The sequence below is a fragment of the Pteropus vampyrus genome, unplaced genomic scaffold (genome assembly GCF_000151845.1).
Source record: "Pteropus vampyrus isolate Shadow unplaced genomic scaffold, Pvam_2.0 Scaffold93, whole genome shotgun sequence".
NCBI lineage: Eukaryota > Metazoa > Chordata > Mammalia > Chiroptera > Pteropodidae > Pteropus > Pteropus vampyrus.
This window is the reverse complement of record NW_011888874.1, coordinates 4,557,707-4,575,171: the sequence shown is the minus strand read 5'-3', so window position 1 is coordinate 4,575,171 and position 17,465 is coordinate 4,557,707. Positions and strand designations below refer to the sequence as shown.

At 45.4% G+C, this 17,465-nt stretch overlaps 1 protein-coding gene across 1 annotated transcript in view; it reads right to left on the bottom strand.

The window, feature by feature from the left end:
* Positions 1 to 15,790, bottom strand: part of SERPINE2 (serpin family E member 2) — a 24,595-nt gene extending 8,805 nt beyond the window's left edge. Inside the window, exons 1-4 of the mRNA XM_011364086.2 lie at positions 15,515 to 15,790; positions 12,543 to 12,770; positions 7,432 to 7,629; positions 41 to 239 (exon numbers count right to left, since the gene is read on the bottom strand). Of these exons, the coding sequence (XP_011362388.1) occupies positions 41 to 239; positions 7,432 to 7,629; positions 12,543 to 12,770; positions 15,515 to 15,788 (899 nt within the window). The 5' untranslated portion in view covers positions 15,789 to 15,790. The remainder of the gene's footprint in view (positions 1 to 40; positions 240 to 7,431; positions 7,630 to 12,542; positions 12,771 to 15,514) is intronic.
* Positions 15,791 to 17,465: the final 1,675 nt, after the last annotated feature.

Sequence of the window (17,465 nt, the reverse complement as noted above, 5' to 3'; positions counted from 1 at the left end):
CCGCCTGCCATTTTCTCTTTAAGGGAAAGGAGCTACTTACTTGGGCAGGATGACCTGCACCCTCTTGGGCACCATCATGCTCTTCCAGCTGTCGATGGTCTTGGTGCTGATGTGAGGGATGATGGCCGAGAGTGGGGTGGAGCTCTCGCTCGGCAGTGCAATCAGCATGCTGATGCTATCCCCATGGTAGGGTAATTCAATGAAGTTGTACCATAAGCCACTGGGGGTGCTTGTCGACCCTAAAGAAATCAGAGGCAGGTTCAGTGTATCCTTGATGACTTCCAGACGTGGCATGAGTGGCTGCCGATCACCAGGGTAGCTTCAGAGGGAAGAGAGCAATTCAGTTTGAGAACTTCCGTTTTCCAAAAATAGCTTCCTTCGAAGGACAAAAATAAGGACAATTACTTCTTCCTTCCCTGGTAAAGAATTCCCTTTCTTCAGTCTAGACACGTCTTAACAGAATGCCTTTGGGCGGCACTAACATTACATTAATTCTGTTGAGTAGAATTTAACCAGATCATAAGGCTCTTAGAATACAGTGCTTTGCAAGAAGCTGACCCTCACCATATGAACAAAGGAATGAACTTGAGCTTGCCTTAGAACGATTCTTTTGGCTGATCCTACGTGTTGTGCTTGCTGAAGAGAATGGAGGGCAGCGGGGCCCACTCTGTGCCAGGCCCATACCGACCACCCCTAGAACACGCTGGGAATCTACAGTGCTGCACACGGTTGACGTAGGTTGATATAAGCAGTCTATTTGACTGATGGGGAGGCCACGTTAGAGAAATGAAGTAACCCACCAGGAAACACGTGGCTAAGAAGTGGAGTGCCGGGACTCAGGCTCAGTATGTCTAATGCCCAAGTCGGTCTTCCTCTTTTGCTACTGTGACTCCCTACTTATTCTTCATCCATTCCAATAACTATCAATAGGCTCTCAGATACTTTATGGTACTTGTGCTTGCTAATTAAAACCCAGGAATGATTTAAACCAGCATTTGTCCAAATGTCATCCAGAGAACATATGACCCACAAGATGCTCGGTAGACAAAATAGATTCCGCATCCCAGTAAGTTTAGGATGCACTGGACCCTTGATTCTTCTGGCAGTCTTATAATATATGTCAGTGTTATAAAGGCTCTGAGATATTCTGAAGAAAACTGTTGAACTCTAGTTATCTCCGGGTTTCCCGAACTAATTTGATCTTAAAACCCTTTTAGCCCACGTAAAATATTGAAAACTGAAAACTTTCAGCCACTGAGCAGCACACCTGAGCACCACCAATCAGTGTGGATGAGCGCGTCATCATGGGGGGCACTGGGGAGAAGCCCAGCTCGTGGGTGTGGGGCCCAGAGAGGCTACTAACTCCCTGGGGAAGGAGTCTTCCACACGGCACGCCCTAGGAACTCATGAAACCTTCGCATTGGGCATGCAATGAGAGAGTTATAAAAACTAATGAAGTGAATAGAAAAACCAGCATTTCCAGATTTATGGTAGATTTCTGAAAAGTTTTATTAAACAGTTCAAACTTCTTAAGAAGAACTCGGTGAACTCAGTGAAGTTACCTAACCTCTGGGCGCCGAATATGGAGGACGGAGCTGCCAGGGGTATTAAGTGTGTAGGATTTTTGTGATGATTAAATGAGAAAAAATGTATAAGACACTTAGCCGGGCCTGGCCCATGGTGAGTGCCCACTGAATGCTGGCCCCTTCTTCCTCCTTCTCTAAATGACCTAGAAGGACACCAAACTTAAGGAAGGAGGAAAAGAGAAATCGAGTTTCTCTCATGATTTTCACTTGTCTTTTCTTTGGGGACAACCTTTGCCAATCACTGCACTTGAGACGGGGGACAGCAATAAGCCAGGTCTCCATAGATGGGGGTTGGGAGGAAGGGACGGAGGAAGAGAGAGGGAGAGAGACATCCAGCTCTGTCAAATAACACTTCTGGCTGTAAAATGTGATTTAAAAAAATAGTGAAGCAATTAGAATGTATGTCATTATAGGATGACATTGCAGATTCTCCTTAAGGGAGAAATATGTGGGCAATCTGTGGAGCATTTAGGATGCTCTGTTCCCACCTTGCTTCAGGGCTGTTCGGAACCGGTGGCCCAGCCTCAGCTCAGGGTGCTTGGGAACTGTCACTCTAGCCTGGGTTCTTTCTTGGGGCTACCAATAATTCAAACATGGGATCTTTTGTCTTTACTTTTATCTTGCATGATAAAACGGTCTCAACAGAAACTGAAACATCCGTAAGAAGGTGAAAGAAAAGTCACTTCCTAGTAAGCCCTTTAATCCTCAAAGAAGACATTAGGTCCCTAGTCAGGCAGAGCTAATTTTTTGAAACTGTGAAATTTGGAAAGTAGTTAATAAATGATTACTCCAGGGCATGGAATAAGGACCTGGAGGCATTTGTGAAACACCTCTAGAAATATTTAATGTTCTAATAAGGATGGGGGTCATGAATAATAAATCTGAGGAGCTGGGGTATGTTGGGGTAGGGGACAGCTTCTACTTCCATCAGTTAATCCAGCCTCGACTGGATACATCATTAACTAATCAATAATATGAATAACTGCTAACCATTTGACATCCAGTCACTCACATCTGCCTGATGATTCACTTCTCCTTGGCCCCATCTCTGCTTCTGATCACAGGCTCTGATGACAACCGTCAGCTAGGACGCAGCAGAACATACCCCTTGCATGCTCATCTTTATTTGGTGGCTTGAGGGGCCAGGAGACAAAGTAACACCTTTCCTCTCCTTCCATCACTAAGGTGCTGCTTCCACAGCATCGTTTTATAGAGGACAAGTGCTGAGATGAAAGACACAAGATCTGGGCCTATAAGACCTGGATTCAAATCCTGACTCAGACACACGCTGGCTCTGGGACTTGGGCAAATTCCTTAACTCCGCATCTTCGTTTATCTATCTGTTCAATAGGATAAGACTTAGTACCTGTCTTACAGAGTTGCTGTGAAAATTAAATGAGAAAACATATGCACAGCGCTTAGCACAGTGGCCGCACACAGCAAAAGCTTTCATCTGCTGACGTCAGCGGCTTCGCAAAACTTCACTTCTTGGGTGTTAAGTCGCTGCTCAAAAGACACTCACTCCAGCAGGAGAAAGAAACCACACAAACTACAGTGGAGCATAATGAAAGAAAAAGGAACTTGGGAACCTGGTGTCAGAGCCGGGGGCCCTCACTGTCCCCCATCTCTTCTTTTGAAAATGTCCTGCTCCAGGCCCTCCATTCTTTATCCTCTGGGAAGTAGACTGACTGTTCTTTAATGAGGTTAATTTCTGGGATATATTATAATGTGAACGAAGCAGGCTGGTTCATTCTAAAAAGAACAAAAGATTTGAAAAAGGGGGAAAGTAGTCTTTTCTCTTAGATGAATGGGGATCAACAAAGCCTTTAATGAGAAATAATTAGGCAAAGAATCAAGGATTAAAAATATAGAGAAGATTTAGAACTTTCTGTAAGTGGCATTTTGGGGATGATCCAGTTTTTCTGGAAAGCTCTCTAAAACACTCTGATTCCTATTTGAAGGCCTACAAGGGAGGAAGTAGTAACTAGGCTGAAATGTTAAGAACTCTTCTCGGCCTGTAAAATCAGAATATTTTAAATATTTAATATCAGGAAAGCCTGAAAGCCGAAAGTCTCTCTGATGCCCTTTTACCACAAGTAGCTTTATGGACGTCCTGAGTTCTTAAGGAACTGTTCAGGCTATACTTCAGTAATACTGAAATATATATTTGAAAAAAAGATGACAACAAATAGATCCACTACCTGTAAGCTATGCTCGGGCTGGAGGGCCGAGAGAATTTGGGGAGAGTTGATGCTGAAGGAGGTGTGGCTTAATCATTAAGTAACTGCGTGAGTACGGATGCCACCTACTGAGCTAAGGAAAACTGGCCAAAGAACTAGGTGGGAGAGAGCAGTGATGCATTTATTGATGGAACCAGGACCTAACAGACAATCAAATAAAGAAGTAATATGGTTAGGTAGGTATAAGTTGGAAGTTCAGAGTGGATTCTAGAAATATACTGATATACTGTATATTTACACACGCACATACACACACGCATTTGAAGTTCTCTGTGGTCTTTTTAAAAATAAAAAAAAAACACCTTCCAAGTCTAAACATATAACCATAAAAACAAAAAAAAAATCTGTAATAACTTTGACTCTGCCATTCCTATGTAAGGAAATTACTGTTAGAAGTTCTGACACAAGTATCTAAAGGTTTATGTAGGAGAATTCTCACCGAAGTGCTACTTGTTATGGGAAAAAAGTAAATGGCCATCCATAGGCTATTATGATACATTTTTACCATGGAATATTATGCAGTGGATAAAAGGATCAAGCAGATACACATGAATTGACATAAAGTTTTCCAAGATACACTATATAGCGAATAAAGCAAATTATAGAATAGAAATTAAGGTGTAATCCTATGTATACAAAAGAGTCTTATAAACATATTTTATATATCCATACAAATGGTCTCAAATGATACATCTAGAACTTAATAGGGGTTTTTATGCTGGGGAATGGGTGATAGGGAAACGTTCACTTTCTGCCTTATATTTGAGCATTCTGCAGTGAGCAAGACATACACTTCTACCACAAAAAAGATTTGAAGGGTTTTTTTTTTTTTTAATAGAAAAGTTTCTCTCCTCAAAGTGCTTATACCTTATTAGACTTAAGTCAAGAAGCGTTTCTCACCCATTTTTATTGTTGCTAAGTGAATCTTCTCAGAGATCTTGGTGACACCTTGGGGGATTGCAATGTTTTGGCAAAGTGACCAAGAACAGCAAGGCTGGATGAAGCCTAGGAAACGTTTGGCAGGTGACACCGGAAGCTGCATGTGTGGGTCTGGGCAGGGTGGCCTGGCTCGCCTCAGCTGGGACTGCCCATCTTGGAGCGCTGGCCGGTTGCATTGGCCAGCCTGTGATGAGACAGGAGGAAATGGGTGCCTGGCTAAGCGGACTGTCGTCATGAAAACGAATGCTTGCTTGGGGCCGTCACCAACAGCTGTGCTTTCTTCACAGCCGCAACGAGACAAACCTGCCCCGTTTTTCCGTAAAAAGCGGCTTTGTTGGCCAAAGTGGGAAACCGGGGCACATATGACACCCTGTATTCTGATGCACGGCCCACGAGAAAACCTGGGTTCCGATTCCAGGTTGCTCAGGAAAAACCCGATGACAGGCACAGAACAGAGAGCAGGGAGGATGACAACGTGCTGCTCACCGCGTTTACTTGTGAGGGATGAGAATGGTGGAGAGATGGGGACTATTGTGTTCTGTGCTGAATTCAGCCCAGATTAGTCTGAGTCCGACGAGAAATGGGTCATTTAAGCAGAGGTTAATGAAGGGACTACTTATAAAGCATGAGTGGGGTATAGAGAAACCATTAAAGATAGAATCCTGGGCTACAAATACTGGGGCACCACTATCAGCCTTCAGGCTGGGAGGGGTGAGGGAAGAGGAGGTGACTCCGAGAGAAAGACCTGCCGGCAGCCCCTGATGGCAGGAGCTAAGACCTTGGCGGAGAGATGCAGTGGCCTTGGTGACTGCAGGGAGAAGGCTGAGAAGCCAGTGCCCAAGCCCTCTCTCCTCCCTAACCCCTGTCAACTGCTGAGTCACCTCGCTAGCCAACCCAACAGGAAGGCAGAGGACAACGGAGCCCGCCGATGCAGCCTCCTGGGGACTCAGAACAGAGTAGAGAAGGGACAGCACGAATCAGGGAAGACATCCAGCATACTGCAGTTACACAGAACTTGAACCTTTGACAATAGGAGTGGATTTGTATGTTACTTTCTGTAAAATGCACACGTATATTCTTAGACAAATCCGTTCTTAATTGTAAAGCTACCTGGGAGATGCAACTTCCTCTCTGGGAACGTCCTACATACTCAATTAAAGTGTGTGATATTCATTCCTGTAAACACAAACATTTAATCTTTCATGGGAATGTCTACAGAATCCTTGCATTTTAATCTTTGACTACTGACTTATTTGCTATTTTTCAGCAATAGAAACATAGAGTAAATGAGGTCCCTTCACTTTTTATTTTAGTAGAATGCAGAATGTGTATAAAGATTGACCTAAAATCAAATTTACTTTGGATCTGAACTGGTGGCCATGCTGGAGTTTCGAGTTAGTCTTAGCCTGAGAGTGATTTGGGGGCAAAAAGAGCCTTTTATTATTCTCAGTTGCTTTGTACGATACCTTTCCACACAACTTTTAAATAAATATTATCTTTTTAAAAAAATTTACTGAGCCAATGACAAAATTTTACTAAGAAGCTTGATGAATGACAAGTGAGAAGGAAAGTGACTTTGTTTTTTGTGTCCCTCACACGAGTCATTCCTTAATTTAAAGAATCGGGCTGGTGTGATGTGAGCTGTACTTAAAGCTAATATACTGAATATGCAAAAGAAATACTCGGGGCCCATATGTCCAGGTATTGGTTGAAGACATCAAGGCTAACTTACAAAGGAAAAGGAAGATCACTTAAATTGGACCATTAGTGCTTCCGTGAAACCAGATTTAAAAGGTAATCACCAGACTTAGTTACCTATGCCGTGGAAATGACAGCAGAGATGCGTCATTATTTTTCTTTATTGTAAACATGATCCATATTGTTAGAAATTTCAAATTCAGATAAAGAAAAATAATCATTTGATATGCTACCACTGTTAGCATTTAACATGTCTCTACGGACGAAGGAATATGTAGAAAGTATTTTATATAAATGAGATGAATCTGCATCTGCTGTTCTATAACTTGTTTTCTGAAATCGACCATCTTTATATTATCTTTCTACTTATATAAATTAAAATCTAACTCTCACATGTGTTAGCTATCTGTCTGTATCCTGCTTTTATTTATTTGCTAGTGTGTGATTAACTTTAGAGGATCACCTCCTCAGTGTGCAGCTGCTGAGGGCAATGACTCTGGAGGACTCTAGGGAGTCCTCCAGACCATGGCTCCTGGCCACCAACTGAGCTTGGAGATGCCATTTCCCCCAGCACCAGCCACGACTGAGCTTCGTCGATCTTCCTAATTTTTGCAAATCTGATAAGTGGAAAAGAAATCTAATTTTTACTTTTATTTCTAATTTGGTAATGTAAAATTACTAACGATGAATTGATAATACTTTTATCTGTTTACTGCCCATTGATACTAATTTGTGAATTGCCCTTTCATCTTTAAATTTTGAACCTAAAAGCTTATGTGTGTTATCTACTGATATGTAATCTTTGTAAATAGATTTACCATGAGCTTTTAAAAGAACTCTTCCCTCCCCTTCTCCGATGTTTTTTAAAAACATAAAGAGGTGGATTTGCTCCTGAGCTAAGGCAAGGCATGCGGGCCTTTCTGCGGCTGGCACGCTCTGAAACCGAACCTCGCCAGGTATGAACTCACCACTCTGAAACAAGGAGAGCTGGGCCAGCATCGGCACTTGATAGGACTTTCCGTCGGCTGCCACAAATGTACGTTTCTTCGTGTTCTCAGGCCGAAATCGTGACTTCCACAGACCCTTAAAATACAGGGCATTAACCAAGACCATCTTGGTCAGCACACCGTCGATAAGGTCCGGGGAGAGCAGGTTGTCGATCATACCTGTGAAGTCACAGAACAGAGAGGGAGGAGACTCAGGGCTGGCAGTCCACCGGAGGGAGCTGTTGGACTGTGCAGAATGAAAAACTCGACGGAATTCTTAGAAGATTTTAAAAAGAAATTTTGTGCGATATCCTTTTGTACTAATTTTTTTTCTCACTAAAAATTAAAGCTGAAAACAAATTAAAGATCAGACACCAGGAAAAGACTTTAGAAACTCTACGTTTAGGGATTACCAAACTTTGCATCAAGAAATTCTTTTATAACTATTCCCTATCAGCCCCAGGCTTTAGAAAATTTTACTCATTCAAATAAACTATACTTAATTAATTTCCCTATTTCTGCTAATAGCTGATACGTATGACGGTCAGTGAGGGATTCTGGTCAGCATGAGATAAGCGATTCTCGTGTTGTTTTAACCATAGTTGATTTATCGCAGTCCAAATAAACAAACACTTCAGGCTATGCAAGGTTATCAAAGATAAATGCTTAATTTCTCTTAAAATTTTAGAAATACTGAACATTAGTTTGTGGCTCATGGTTATCACAAGGTCTCGGAACTAAAGAGTTGAAGTTAAAATTGGTGTCTAGATTTATGGGTCAGGGATCAAGCTAGGTGCTAAAATTATAGAGATAAAAAGAAATGAGGTCTGTCCTGGAACTCCTAATTTTGAATGAAAATACTCTTCTCAAGAGATCAGGATGGTCCACCTTGTTTGTGTCATGAGTGAAGGAAGGAGCGACCCCAATAGTTCCAGGATGCTCCTGTGAAGTCACAAAGATGCTCCAAAGTGTTACCTGTGCTTGACACTCTGGTTGTTCATTTAGGTTCCTTTTGCTCCATATTTGAAGGTTCAGGTGTGTGTGTGTGTGTGTGTGTGTGTGTGTGTGTGTGTGAGAGTACGTGCGCATGCACAAGTAAGAAGCATCGCTAATACCCAAAGCTATTAAAAATTAGTTTAATGTCATCTTTAGACCAAACATGTTAAAAAAAAAAAGTAATAAATGCAAGTTATATGTTAAATGGTGATAATAAAACCAATAGTTTCTGAGGGAGCAAGAATGTTTAATTCAGCAGAGAGCTTTAAGTCTTTTTAAATAAAGCTCAAGAAGATTCTCGTGTAAAATGAACAAATGTTTAAACAAAACATGGTAAAGAAGCAGACCGGGGGTCCCTGGGCCCACAGAGCACCCAGTAAGACAGTTCCATGACTGCTCATTACTTCCACAAGGGGGCACCAGCGCCTCCTTAACACGGGAATGGAAGAAAAATACATAAGCCGTAAATAAACAGCCATGGATCAATACAAGGCCGGCCTCTGCGAACAGGCTTCCCTGCGGGAAGGAAGTCAGAACTCTGTACTCCAGGGAGAGCAAGCTCCTTAGAGTTGGTTCCTCAATAATGAATGCTTCTTGCCTTTGCTGGGGACATTGCCCGGTCCCACCCCCACCTGCCTTTGGGACGTAGTTCAGTGGTCCCCTCTCCCGGTCCGCTCTCCTCACCCCCCTACTGACACCCAGGCACTTTCCACAAAGCCCGCTGCTCAGCGCCTGCATTACACCGTGGCATTTTATACTGGACAAATTTAAGATGTCTCGCTCTCCCAACTGAACCATGAACCTCGCAAGAATAGGGACCTGCCATTCATTTTTTAAAAATCATGCTTAGCTCTATGTGCAGCATGCAGTCAGTGCTCGCTAAGTGTCTGAAGACATACATCTGTTTAGTCCTTTTTTGCTGACTTAAATAAAACCTCTGATTGCCACTGGTAGGACTAAAATACTGTAATGTGGCATGAAAAACTAAAAAGAAAAGAAAGGTGAAGAAATGCATAGTTTAGAGGCAAGAAGGCATATGGGGGACCTGCCATCAACAAATGTCACAAATATGCATCCATCATCCATCCACATGTACACTGATATAGCCACCATCCACCCTCCCAGCCTCCTTAGATGCCCCCCTCTTAGGTGCCAGGTATTCTTTTAGATAAGAAAGAACAAAAATGTGCCCCACCTTCAAAGAGCTATGGATTCGAGAGGTAGAGGCTGCCATGAAGACTTGGAAAAGTGCAAAGCTGCAGTTGCAGTAAGTGCCTTGAAGTGGAAGTACTCAGGGATGTGAGGGGAAGGAAGAGGGGACTCCGATCTGGTCGGCAAGGTCAGGGATGAACGGCTCCCTGAGGACGTATTACTTGAGCTAACGGCTATAAAAATAGCTCACACTTGCACATCTGCTAAGTGCCAGGCACAGTGCTGAATGCTTTACGTGTATTATTTTTATCTGTTAATGATCTTAATGTTGTTACAACTCTTCCAGGAGGTATCGATCACTATTACATCTCTATTTTACAGACAAAAATGCTGAGGATCAGGGAGGTTAACTAACTTGCCTAAGGTTACACAGTCAGTAAATGGCAGACTGAGGTTCAAACTCAGAACTTAGGCTTTTAACAGTCATGCTATTTGACAGTGTGAAAATGAATGGACGTTCTCAAGGGGAAAGGGGAAGGGAGGTGTTTCAGGTATAGCGGGCAGCACGTGTGGGGTGTGCGACAGGACAGAGGATGAGGCCGCAGAGAGGGGGCAGGGCAGCCCGGCTGGGCCATCTCCACGCCCCTCCACGTGGGAAGTGGCCTTTGTGTTGGTTCTTCTACTCCCTGCAAGGGCAGAGGCCACTATCTCCCCAGGGACAGACTTCACCATGTCTGCTCATGAACTGTTCAGTCTCCTGGGTCCTTCTGAGACCTGTCATGTAGGCAGGTACTTCTCAGTGGGGCAGTTCACCCCGAGGGGGTAGTTTGGAAATTTGTGGGAGCATTTCTGGTTGAATGGGCAGTGGCCAGAGATGCGACATGTCCTGTAACATTCAAAACGGTCTCAATGAAGAACTGTCCTCTCCCTGCAGAACTTTCAAACACCAGGCCTGATATTATTCACATCAGTGAGAAATCTCCTTATTAAGATCTGAGCCCAGAATCTCACTCTTTTTCATGCAAACACATGTACCTTTGGCGGGGGTGGGGCATACTTCAAACGTACACTGCATTTGCTAGGAATGTGACTACTATGTAAATCGAGTGGAGATTATACTTGTTTTATTTGGAAATTTACCAAGGGTATTGCACTGGTTCAGAAAACAATCACATTAACAATGGTAATGCATTCAGCTTGTGGCTTCCGAGTCGCCAGTTACAACAGATGCGTCTTGGTCTGCTTCGTTACGTATTCAGGTGTCGCTGTGCCCATGGGTTTGCCTGCTGAACTACATATATAAATTACTTTCCTTTTTCCTTGTATTGTAGTTTGGTATTCTATTAGTTTAAAAAATGTTGCGTCTGTTGTGTTCAGGTTATATGGCCTATACATTTCATTTCGGGACTGTAAACAGGAGAATTAAAAATATTTGTTTACAAAGAGGGAGTTGGGTCTGTGGGGTCGGAAGGCACTGTGTGAGTCTCAGCACTTGCCCTCCCCAGAGATGCAGCAAGCAATTGAGATGATGCGCATCCAAGTGCTCTGAAACCTGTCAAGTGGTATTCTAATATGATTTAATGTTCCCATTACATCGTGCAGAGGAAGGCTGGGAGGGCACAGTGACGTGCCAATCAAACGGCCACTTAGCTTCCGAGTGTCGTCAGCTTCCTACCACTGCTCTGAGGCGCGCAGGCTCAGAAAAACCACGAAACCCTCCGCGTTTGCGGGTCTCCTGATGGTTTGATGGTTTCATGGTTTCAGGGAGGGAGCCCAGATTGCACCGTCCAGGATCCTGTTGAGCAAAGGCGCCACAAATTCCCCAAAGCCAGCCTGGTTCTCCTACACCCTCCAGAGCATTCCTTGTCCATCTCTCTCTTCGTTAGTCCCTCAAATGGGTCTCGAACAGTCCCGCGTGTAAGGGTGGTGATGGGTGGTGGAGGCGGACCACGGGAGAATTTGTTTTAACAAAGAATGTCGGCATCCCCTCCCTCGGAGATTCTGACTCAGCAGGTTGGGGTCCAGTGATCTCCCTTCTAAGCATATGCCCCAAGTAATTCTCATGCAGGTGCATCGGGAACCTTGCTTTGAGAAACATGACCTGAAAAGCCCGAATTTCCCCAAGTTTTGTCTTTGAGCTTCTTCTCCCTAGTGAGTCTCTTTTGCTTGCATTCCTGTGACCTTGACTCTCCCTTCTGTGAAAAAACGGTTCCTACATCTACAACCCTGGACTTAACTTGCCTCTGTTAATCTGGACCTACCTCTCTTCCCGGGTGTTTTCACCTGGACCTGCGGTTTACAAATTAACAGGTTCAAAACTGTTAGACACTGACGTTAGACGTTTTCTCAGTTGCAGGAGAGAAGAGACACACGTCAACAAGCAATCATTACACCGCGTGGAAACTGCTATAATGAAGGGGCACAGAAGACGCATCATCATGTGCCAATCAACCAGAGAGGAGGCACCCACTTCCCGAGAGATGACAGACGCAAGAGGCCGGGAAGGTGAGGAGAGAGATCATTCTTGAATCTTAAAGGCTGATAAGGACATTCCGGGCAAAGGAGACGGCAGATGCAAAAGCAGGATGGAGCGAGGAGTCAAATTTGCAAAACAGACAAGGGCCCGTGGGCAAGCACTCTGGGGATGAGACGCAGTGAGAGAAAGGAGTCTGCGGGGCTGTATTCTGCTCTGCCGCCCATGCCACAGGGAGGGAAACCCACAAGGGACACAAGGAATGGTCGCATGAAAAAGAAAGGAAGGCGGACCGAGCTGTGAGGCCTGCTAAGAAAGAAAAGACAGCTCAGGGACCTGGGTGCCGGCCCTTCCCAACGGAAGCGTCACTGGATTGCAGACCCATGTTCGAATCTTTGAGTCTAACTCACACTTTCATTTGCAAAGTGTAAGATCGCACAACGTAGGGGCCCAAGGAGCTGTGACCACTCACCCCTGGTCTCGTTTTTAACCCACGCATTGATGGAGTCACAGGCGGAGGCTGGAGACTCAAAGTTGAGATTCCGGACCTTGCACTGAAACACATCCTTGTTTCTCGCGACGAAAGGTGCTTCGAGTTTAGAGGCCTTCCCCACAAACATGGCGTTGGCCACGGTCACGACGTCTTTGTTCTTCTTGGAGACGATGGCCTTGTTGATCCTCTTTAACATTTTACCGAGTCCTAAAGGAGAAACGAGAAAATGCAGCAGTATTCCCAAAATATTTCAGAAAAATGATGTTCCAAAGTTATCTGCTATCTTATGGCAAATAAAAACAGTATAAACGAGACAAGTATGAGTAGCGAGAGACCACAATTTTTTTGCTTTCTCGGTGGCCTCGTATTGAGAAAGGGGGGAGGGGATAAAATAAAGTACAATTAACAGGTCTTAAAGTCAGTCGCACGTCTATAGCATATTTGAGGTGCTCTCTGCCCCGCCCCACGTGGACCTCATTCTCCTGGAACATCTTCTTGGCACCAGGTCAACAGGGAGACTGGCGAGCTCCCCCGTTAGGTAGATGTGGGGGTGGGGGGTGCGGTAAATGGAAGGATTCTCCCCAACCTATTCTCTTTTTCGTTTCATCATCTTGAGGGCGATTTCCTTTCCTGCCGAAGATTTAACAACATGATTCCCTTTCTCTATTTTGGAAGAAAAATGAAGAAAACGAGCATTCGAGAGACTGTCAGAAGTTGCCAGGCGCCACCATCCAAGAACAATGTGAGCCTTGCTTGGTATAAAGCTCACAAAGTACAGGGATTAATTTTATGGCGACGTAAGCTTTATTTTACACGAGCCGTTCATACATGCTCCATTTAGTTTTAGAGCATGGAAAAGAGGAAAATAAGTTATAAGGAAGAAATGTGTTTCTACAGAGAACTTGTTAATTATGGATCCTTCTTAATCGCTTGGGGTCTTTTCAAAATGGCACTGTCCTAAAACACCCTGCAGGGCGATCCTGATGGCTTTCTGGGGGGCTGACATGTCCCTCTGAGTGTCTCTTCTTCGGATCCTTTAAACAAAGGCAGGGTAAAGTCTCCCATGCCCCACACAGAGGTGACCCTCGGGCCTTTGTTGGGCCTCTCGTGAGTCTGCCCCACACTGTTCTGTGAGCAGGCCCAGCAGGAGGAGGCGAGCCCATTCTATAAGGAAGGGAGCAGCAAACTCCAGAGGCCAAGTCCCAAGTCTGTCCCCTTCAGCCACTGTCTCCTCCACACACCCTAGAAGAACAGGACAAACCTTTCCTCTCTGTCCCCGCAAAGTGGCAAACTGTCTGCCACCATCGTCAATGAGAACATCACCACTGATCCAGAACTGGGGCCTGAACAATCACTTAGGCTCCCTTGGATGAGTATCTCATGCCAACTGAAATCACAGCCTACGGCGTAACTGTTAGCGATTTTGGAGGAAGAAAAGGGTGCGGTGGGGGGTGGTCAACAGGGCGATATCATCGAAACTTTGGAAATACTGCTTAAAATGAATGTGGCTCAGCGTTAACACAAACAACAAAAATCCAATTGCCATTTTGCATTGGCTGACGGGACCTGGACGACACTAGGAAAGGCCATAAATTCTAGCGGTGATTCACTATGAAGTTATACATCAACAAGAGTTTTCTGAACTCCCATGCCAGAGGCAGAACAGTGTGTTCTACGTATTTGGCCTTTTCCTGCTTCTGACAGGTGAACAAATCGCAAACTCATGCAAAACTTCCATGCCGCGTCATCAGTAGTCAGAGCAGGGCGGTTAGACATTTGGTGCCGGCAGCTCTGGAGGCTACGCTGAGAGCCCGGAGTTCATAACTCCCCATCTGTCTCGTCTTCCTCACCCGGCTGAAGGCATTAGCACAGTCAGGAGCCCCAGAATGTCGTGGCCGGCAGAAGGGATAGCCCATGGGTAGCAAAAATCCCTCATTTTCCCATAAAGTTAGGGAGACCTAGATGTGAAAAGGGACTCGCTCCAGGTCACAATGCCATGAAGGGCTCTGAAGCCTGCCCTGCTCCCTCGCACCCTGCAGCGTGGAAAAGCAGGTGGCAGGTAACTCTCTGGGCAAGAAAGCAGTAGCGAAAGCAACATGACATTGCCAGGGCATGTAAGTTCTTACGTTACATTTTAATGAGTAACTAAAATCAGGGGTTTCTTTAAAAAAAAGCAAGCTTTTTCCCTTGGGCTCTACTTAAAAAAAAAATTTTGTAGCCTTTTATTTTGAAATAATTATAGGTTCACAGGAACTTGCAAAACAGTATATAGGGTGTCCCATGTACCTTTCGCTGTTTCTCCCAATGGTGATCTCGTGTATGACTATGGCACAGTACCACAACCAGGAAATTGCCATTGGTACAGTCAGTTTCATTCAGATCGCACTTGATTTCTATGTGCGCCTGTGTGTGCGCGCGTGCACATGTGTGCGTGTGCGTGCGCATACGTGTGTGTGGAGCTCTATGCAATTGTATCCCCCGTGTAGATTCACGTGTCCGCCACCACGGTCGAGACAGAGCACAGTCCCATCACCACAAGGCTTCCTCGTGCTGTCCTCCACGGCCACCACCACCCCCCGCTCCCCAGTTTATAGTTTTAAAAGTGCATTCACAGCCATAATGCATTTTTAGCTCTGTCTGCCATGCAGGTGGGGCAGACGGACAGTTTTCTTTTCCAAGATGAGAAAACTGGAGCGTTGAGAGGTCAAGTGATGGACCCAAAGCCCCAGAGCTGCAGAACAGAGGCCAGAAGCCAGTTCTCGTAACTTCCGGTACCACAACACCTGTCGTTTAGAGGAGAATGGCCTGAACCCCAGATGGCACCAGTGAACCCCCAGGCTGCTCTGTTTGCTTCTCGGGGCTGTAAGCGGAGACCCAGCAGGGAACCCTTCTGGTGCAGGACCCCGGCACGACCCCTGTGCGACCCCGCAGCCAGGGCCCAGCGCACGCACCGTTCACATTGTATTTCATCATCATGGCAAGCTGCAGCTTCGTTCTGCCGCTGGCTCCCAGCTGCAGCATCCCCAAGGCAGACGCGATGCCATGGGGGGAAACGATGATGTTGTCACGAGGCCGCGACTTGACAATCTGATTGAAAACCTGGATTCCTATGTCAGAGCCCAGTTCCTCCAGAGGTCGAGGATTGAACTGCAGGCACGCGGAGGGCAAAGTCACGGTGGCCAGGAGGAAGCAGGGGAAGTGCCAACTCATGGTTCCTTCCGGCATGGCCAGCCTGAAAAATCAGATTAGACAAAGAACATTGACATTCTGCTAAAATGAACACTTTTTTTGGGGGGGGGCGGGGCTACTCTGTACCTGGCACGGTATGATTTATGGCACTCAGCAGAAATGAATGCCTTCTCAATATATTTGAGCTAGAAGAGTGTAGACGCGATCGGTTTTGACTGTATATTGTCAGGGGGATGGGGAGGGAGCAGAAGGGAACCTCCACTTGGTAGATCCAAACTGTTTGTCGGACACTATTCTAATTGTTATTCATTTCTCATAAATAACACCATTGTTCATTCGATTAAACCAACATTGACCAAGTCCCTACTGTGCAGAGCATACGCTGTAATAAAGATGGCCAAGCCCCCTGCCGCCATGATGCTGCCATCCCAGAGGGGACAGAAGAGAGACCAGGAAGCAAGAAAGTAACCTCAGAGAGCCATCAGGGCCAGGCCACCCAAACACAGTGATGGCAGCGAATGACGCGCTGGGACGGAGCCACCTCTGTGGAGGAAACGCTCATGGTAAGACCTGAGAGAGGAGACAGACCCAGCCAGGCAGTCAGCAGCGGGGCGGGCACGCCCGATAGAGGGATGGCAGCGCAGAGGCCCCGAGGTGGGAATAAACGTGGTATGTTTGAGGTCGGGGTGGCCGTGAAGTAAGGGCCCCGGGGGAATGAAGAGGAAGGAGGGGCCGCATCCCGAAGGACCCGTGGAGCCTGGTATAGCTCTTGGGTTTCACCCTAAGGGAGAAACCACTCAGGTTGCTATGATTACCTTATAACTGCATACCGTCCACTTGATTTTTTAACATGAACATATTATTTTCTTAAAGAATTGTTAATTAAAATAAATAAGTGACACCCTTAAATCTACAATAGAGCAGAACATTGGTAAATTCGACAACTATGAGGATGGCACTGTTTACACTGATATTCTCCATTACGGTGATTTTTTTTTTTTTTTTTGAAATGTGCTTTCTTCCTTGATTACCAATTACCCAGCTCTCTTTGGCTGTGACAAATAAGAGGGAGGCATTTATATGTGTTTTTGGAAAAGTAAGAACCTAAAAATGGCAGCCAGTAAAACAAAAGCAGAATTCGTGATGTGGCTAATTTGGTTCCCCCGTCATAGACCCAACGAAGTTTCTGCTGAGCCCAAGTTCCCTGGGAACCAATTCGTTCTCCCGTCAGGTGCACTCCAAGTAGGAGGCGGGGCGTGTCTGCAGAGAACGGGAAAGAGGAGAGCCACTTAGGAGACAGGTGACAGGAGTGACGAGGAAATAAGGACTATGGGCTCCAGGACAAAGAAAGGGCACCGGATCAGCGTCGGGCAAAACCAGCACTTGGTGTGTCCTTGCCTTCCTTTCTCTATATGCTTGACCTTCGTCCACCTCCAGGTCATAGCAGATATTCAATAAATACGAGGGCTTATATGCTTTCTATTTTGGTTAATTATTTTTTTATTGCCGCAGAATCACGTTTATAGAGTGTCACTGGGAAAGTGATTGTGCCGAGTCCTGAGCCTCACTTGTGAGCACCAAGCACTTTCCAAAAAGAGTGAAATTCACTGGGGTCGGAAGAGGAGTGTCAAGGAAAGGGGTCCCCACCTGCGAAACCCACACAGGGCCACAAGGTGAACCACAAACGAAGGCCATCGTTCAAGGTGGTGTCAC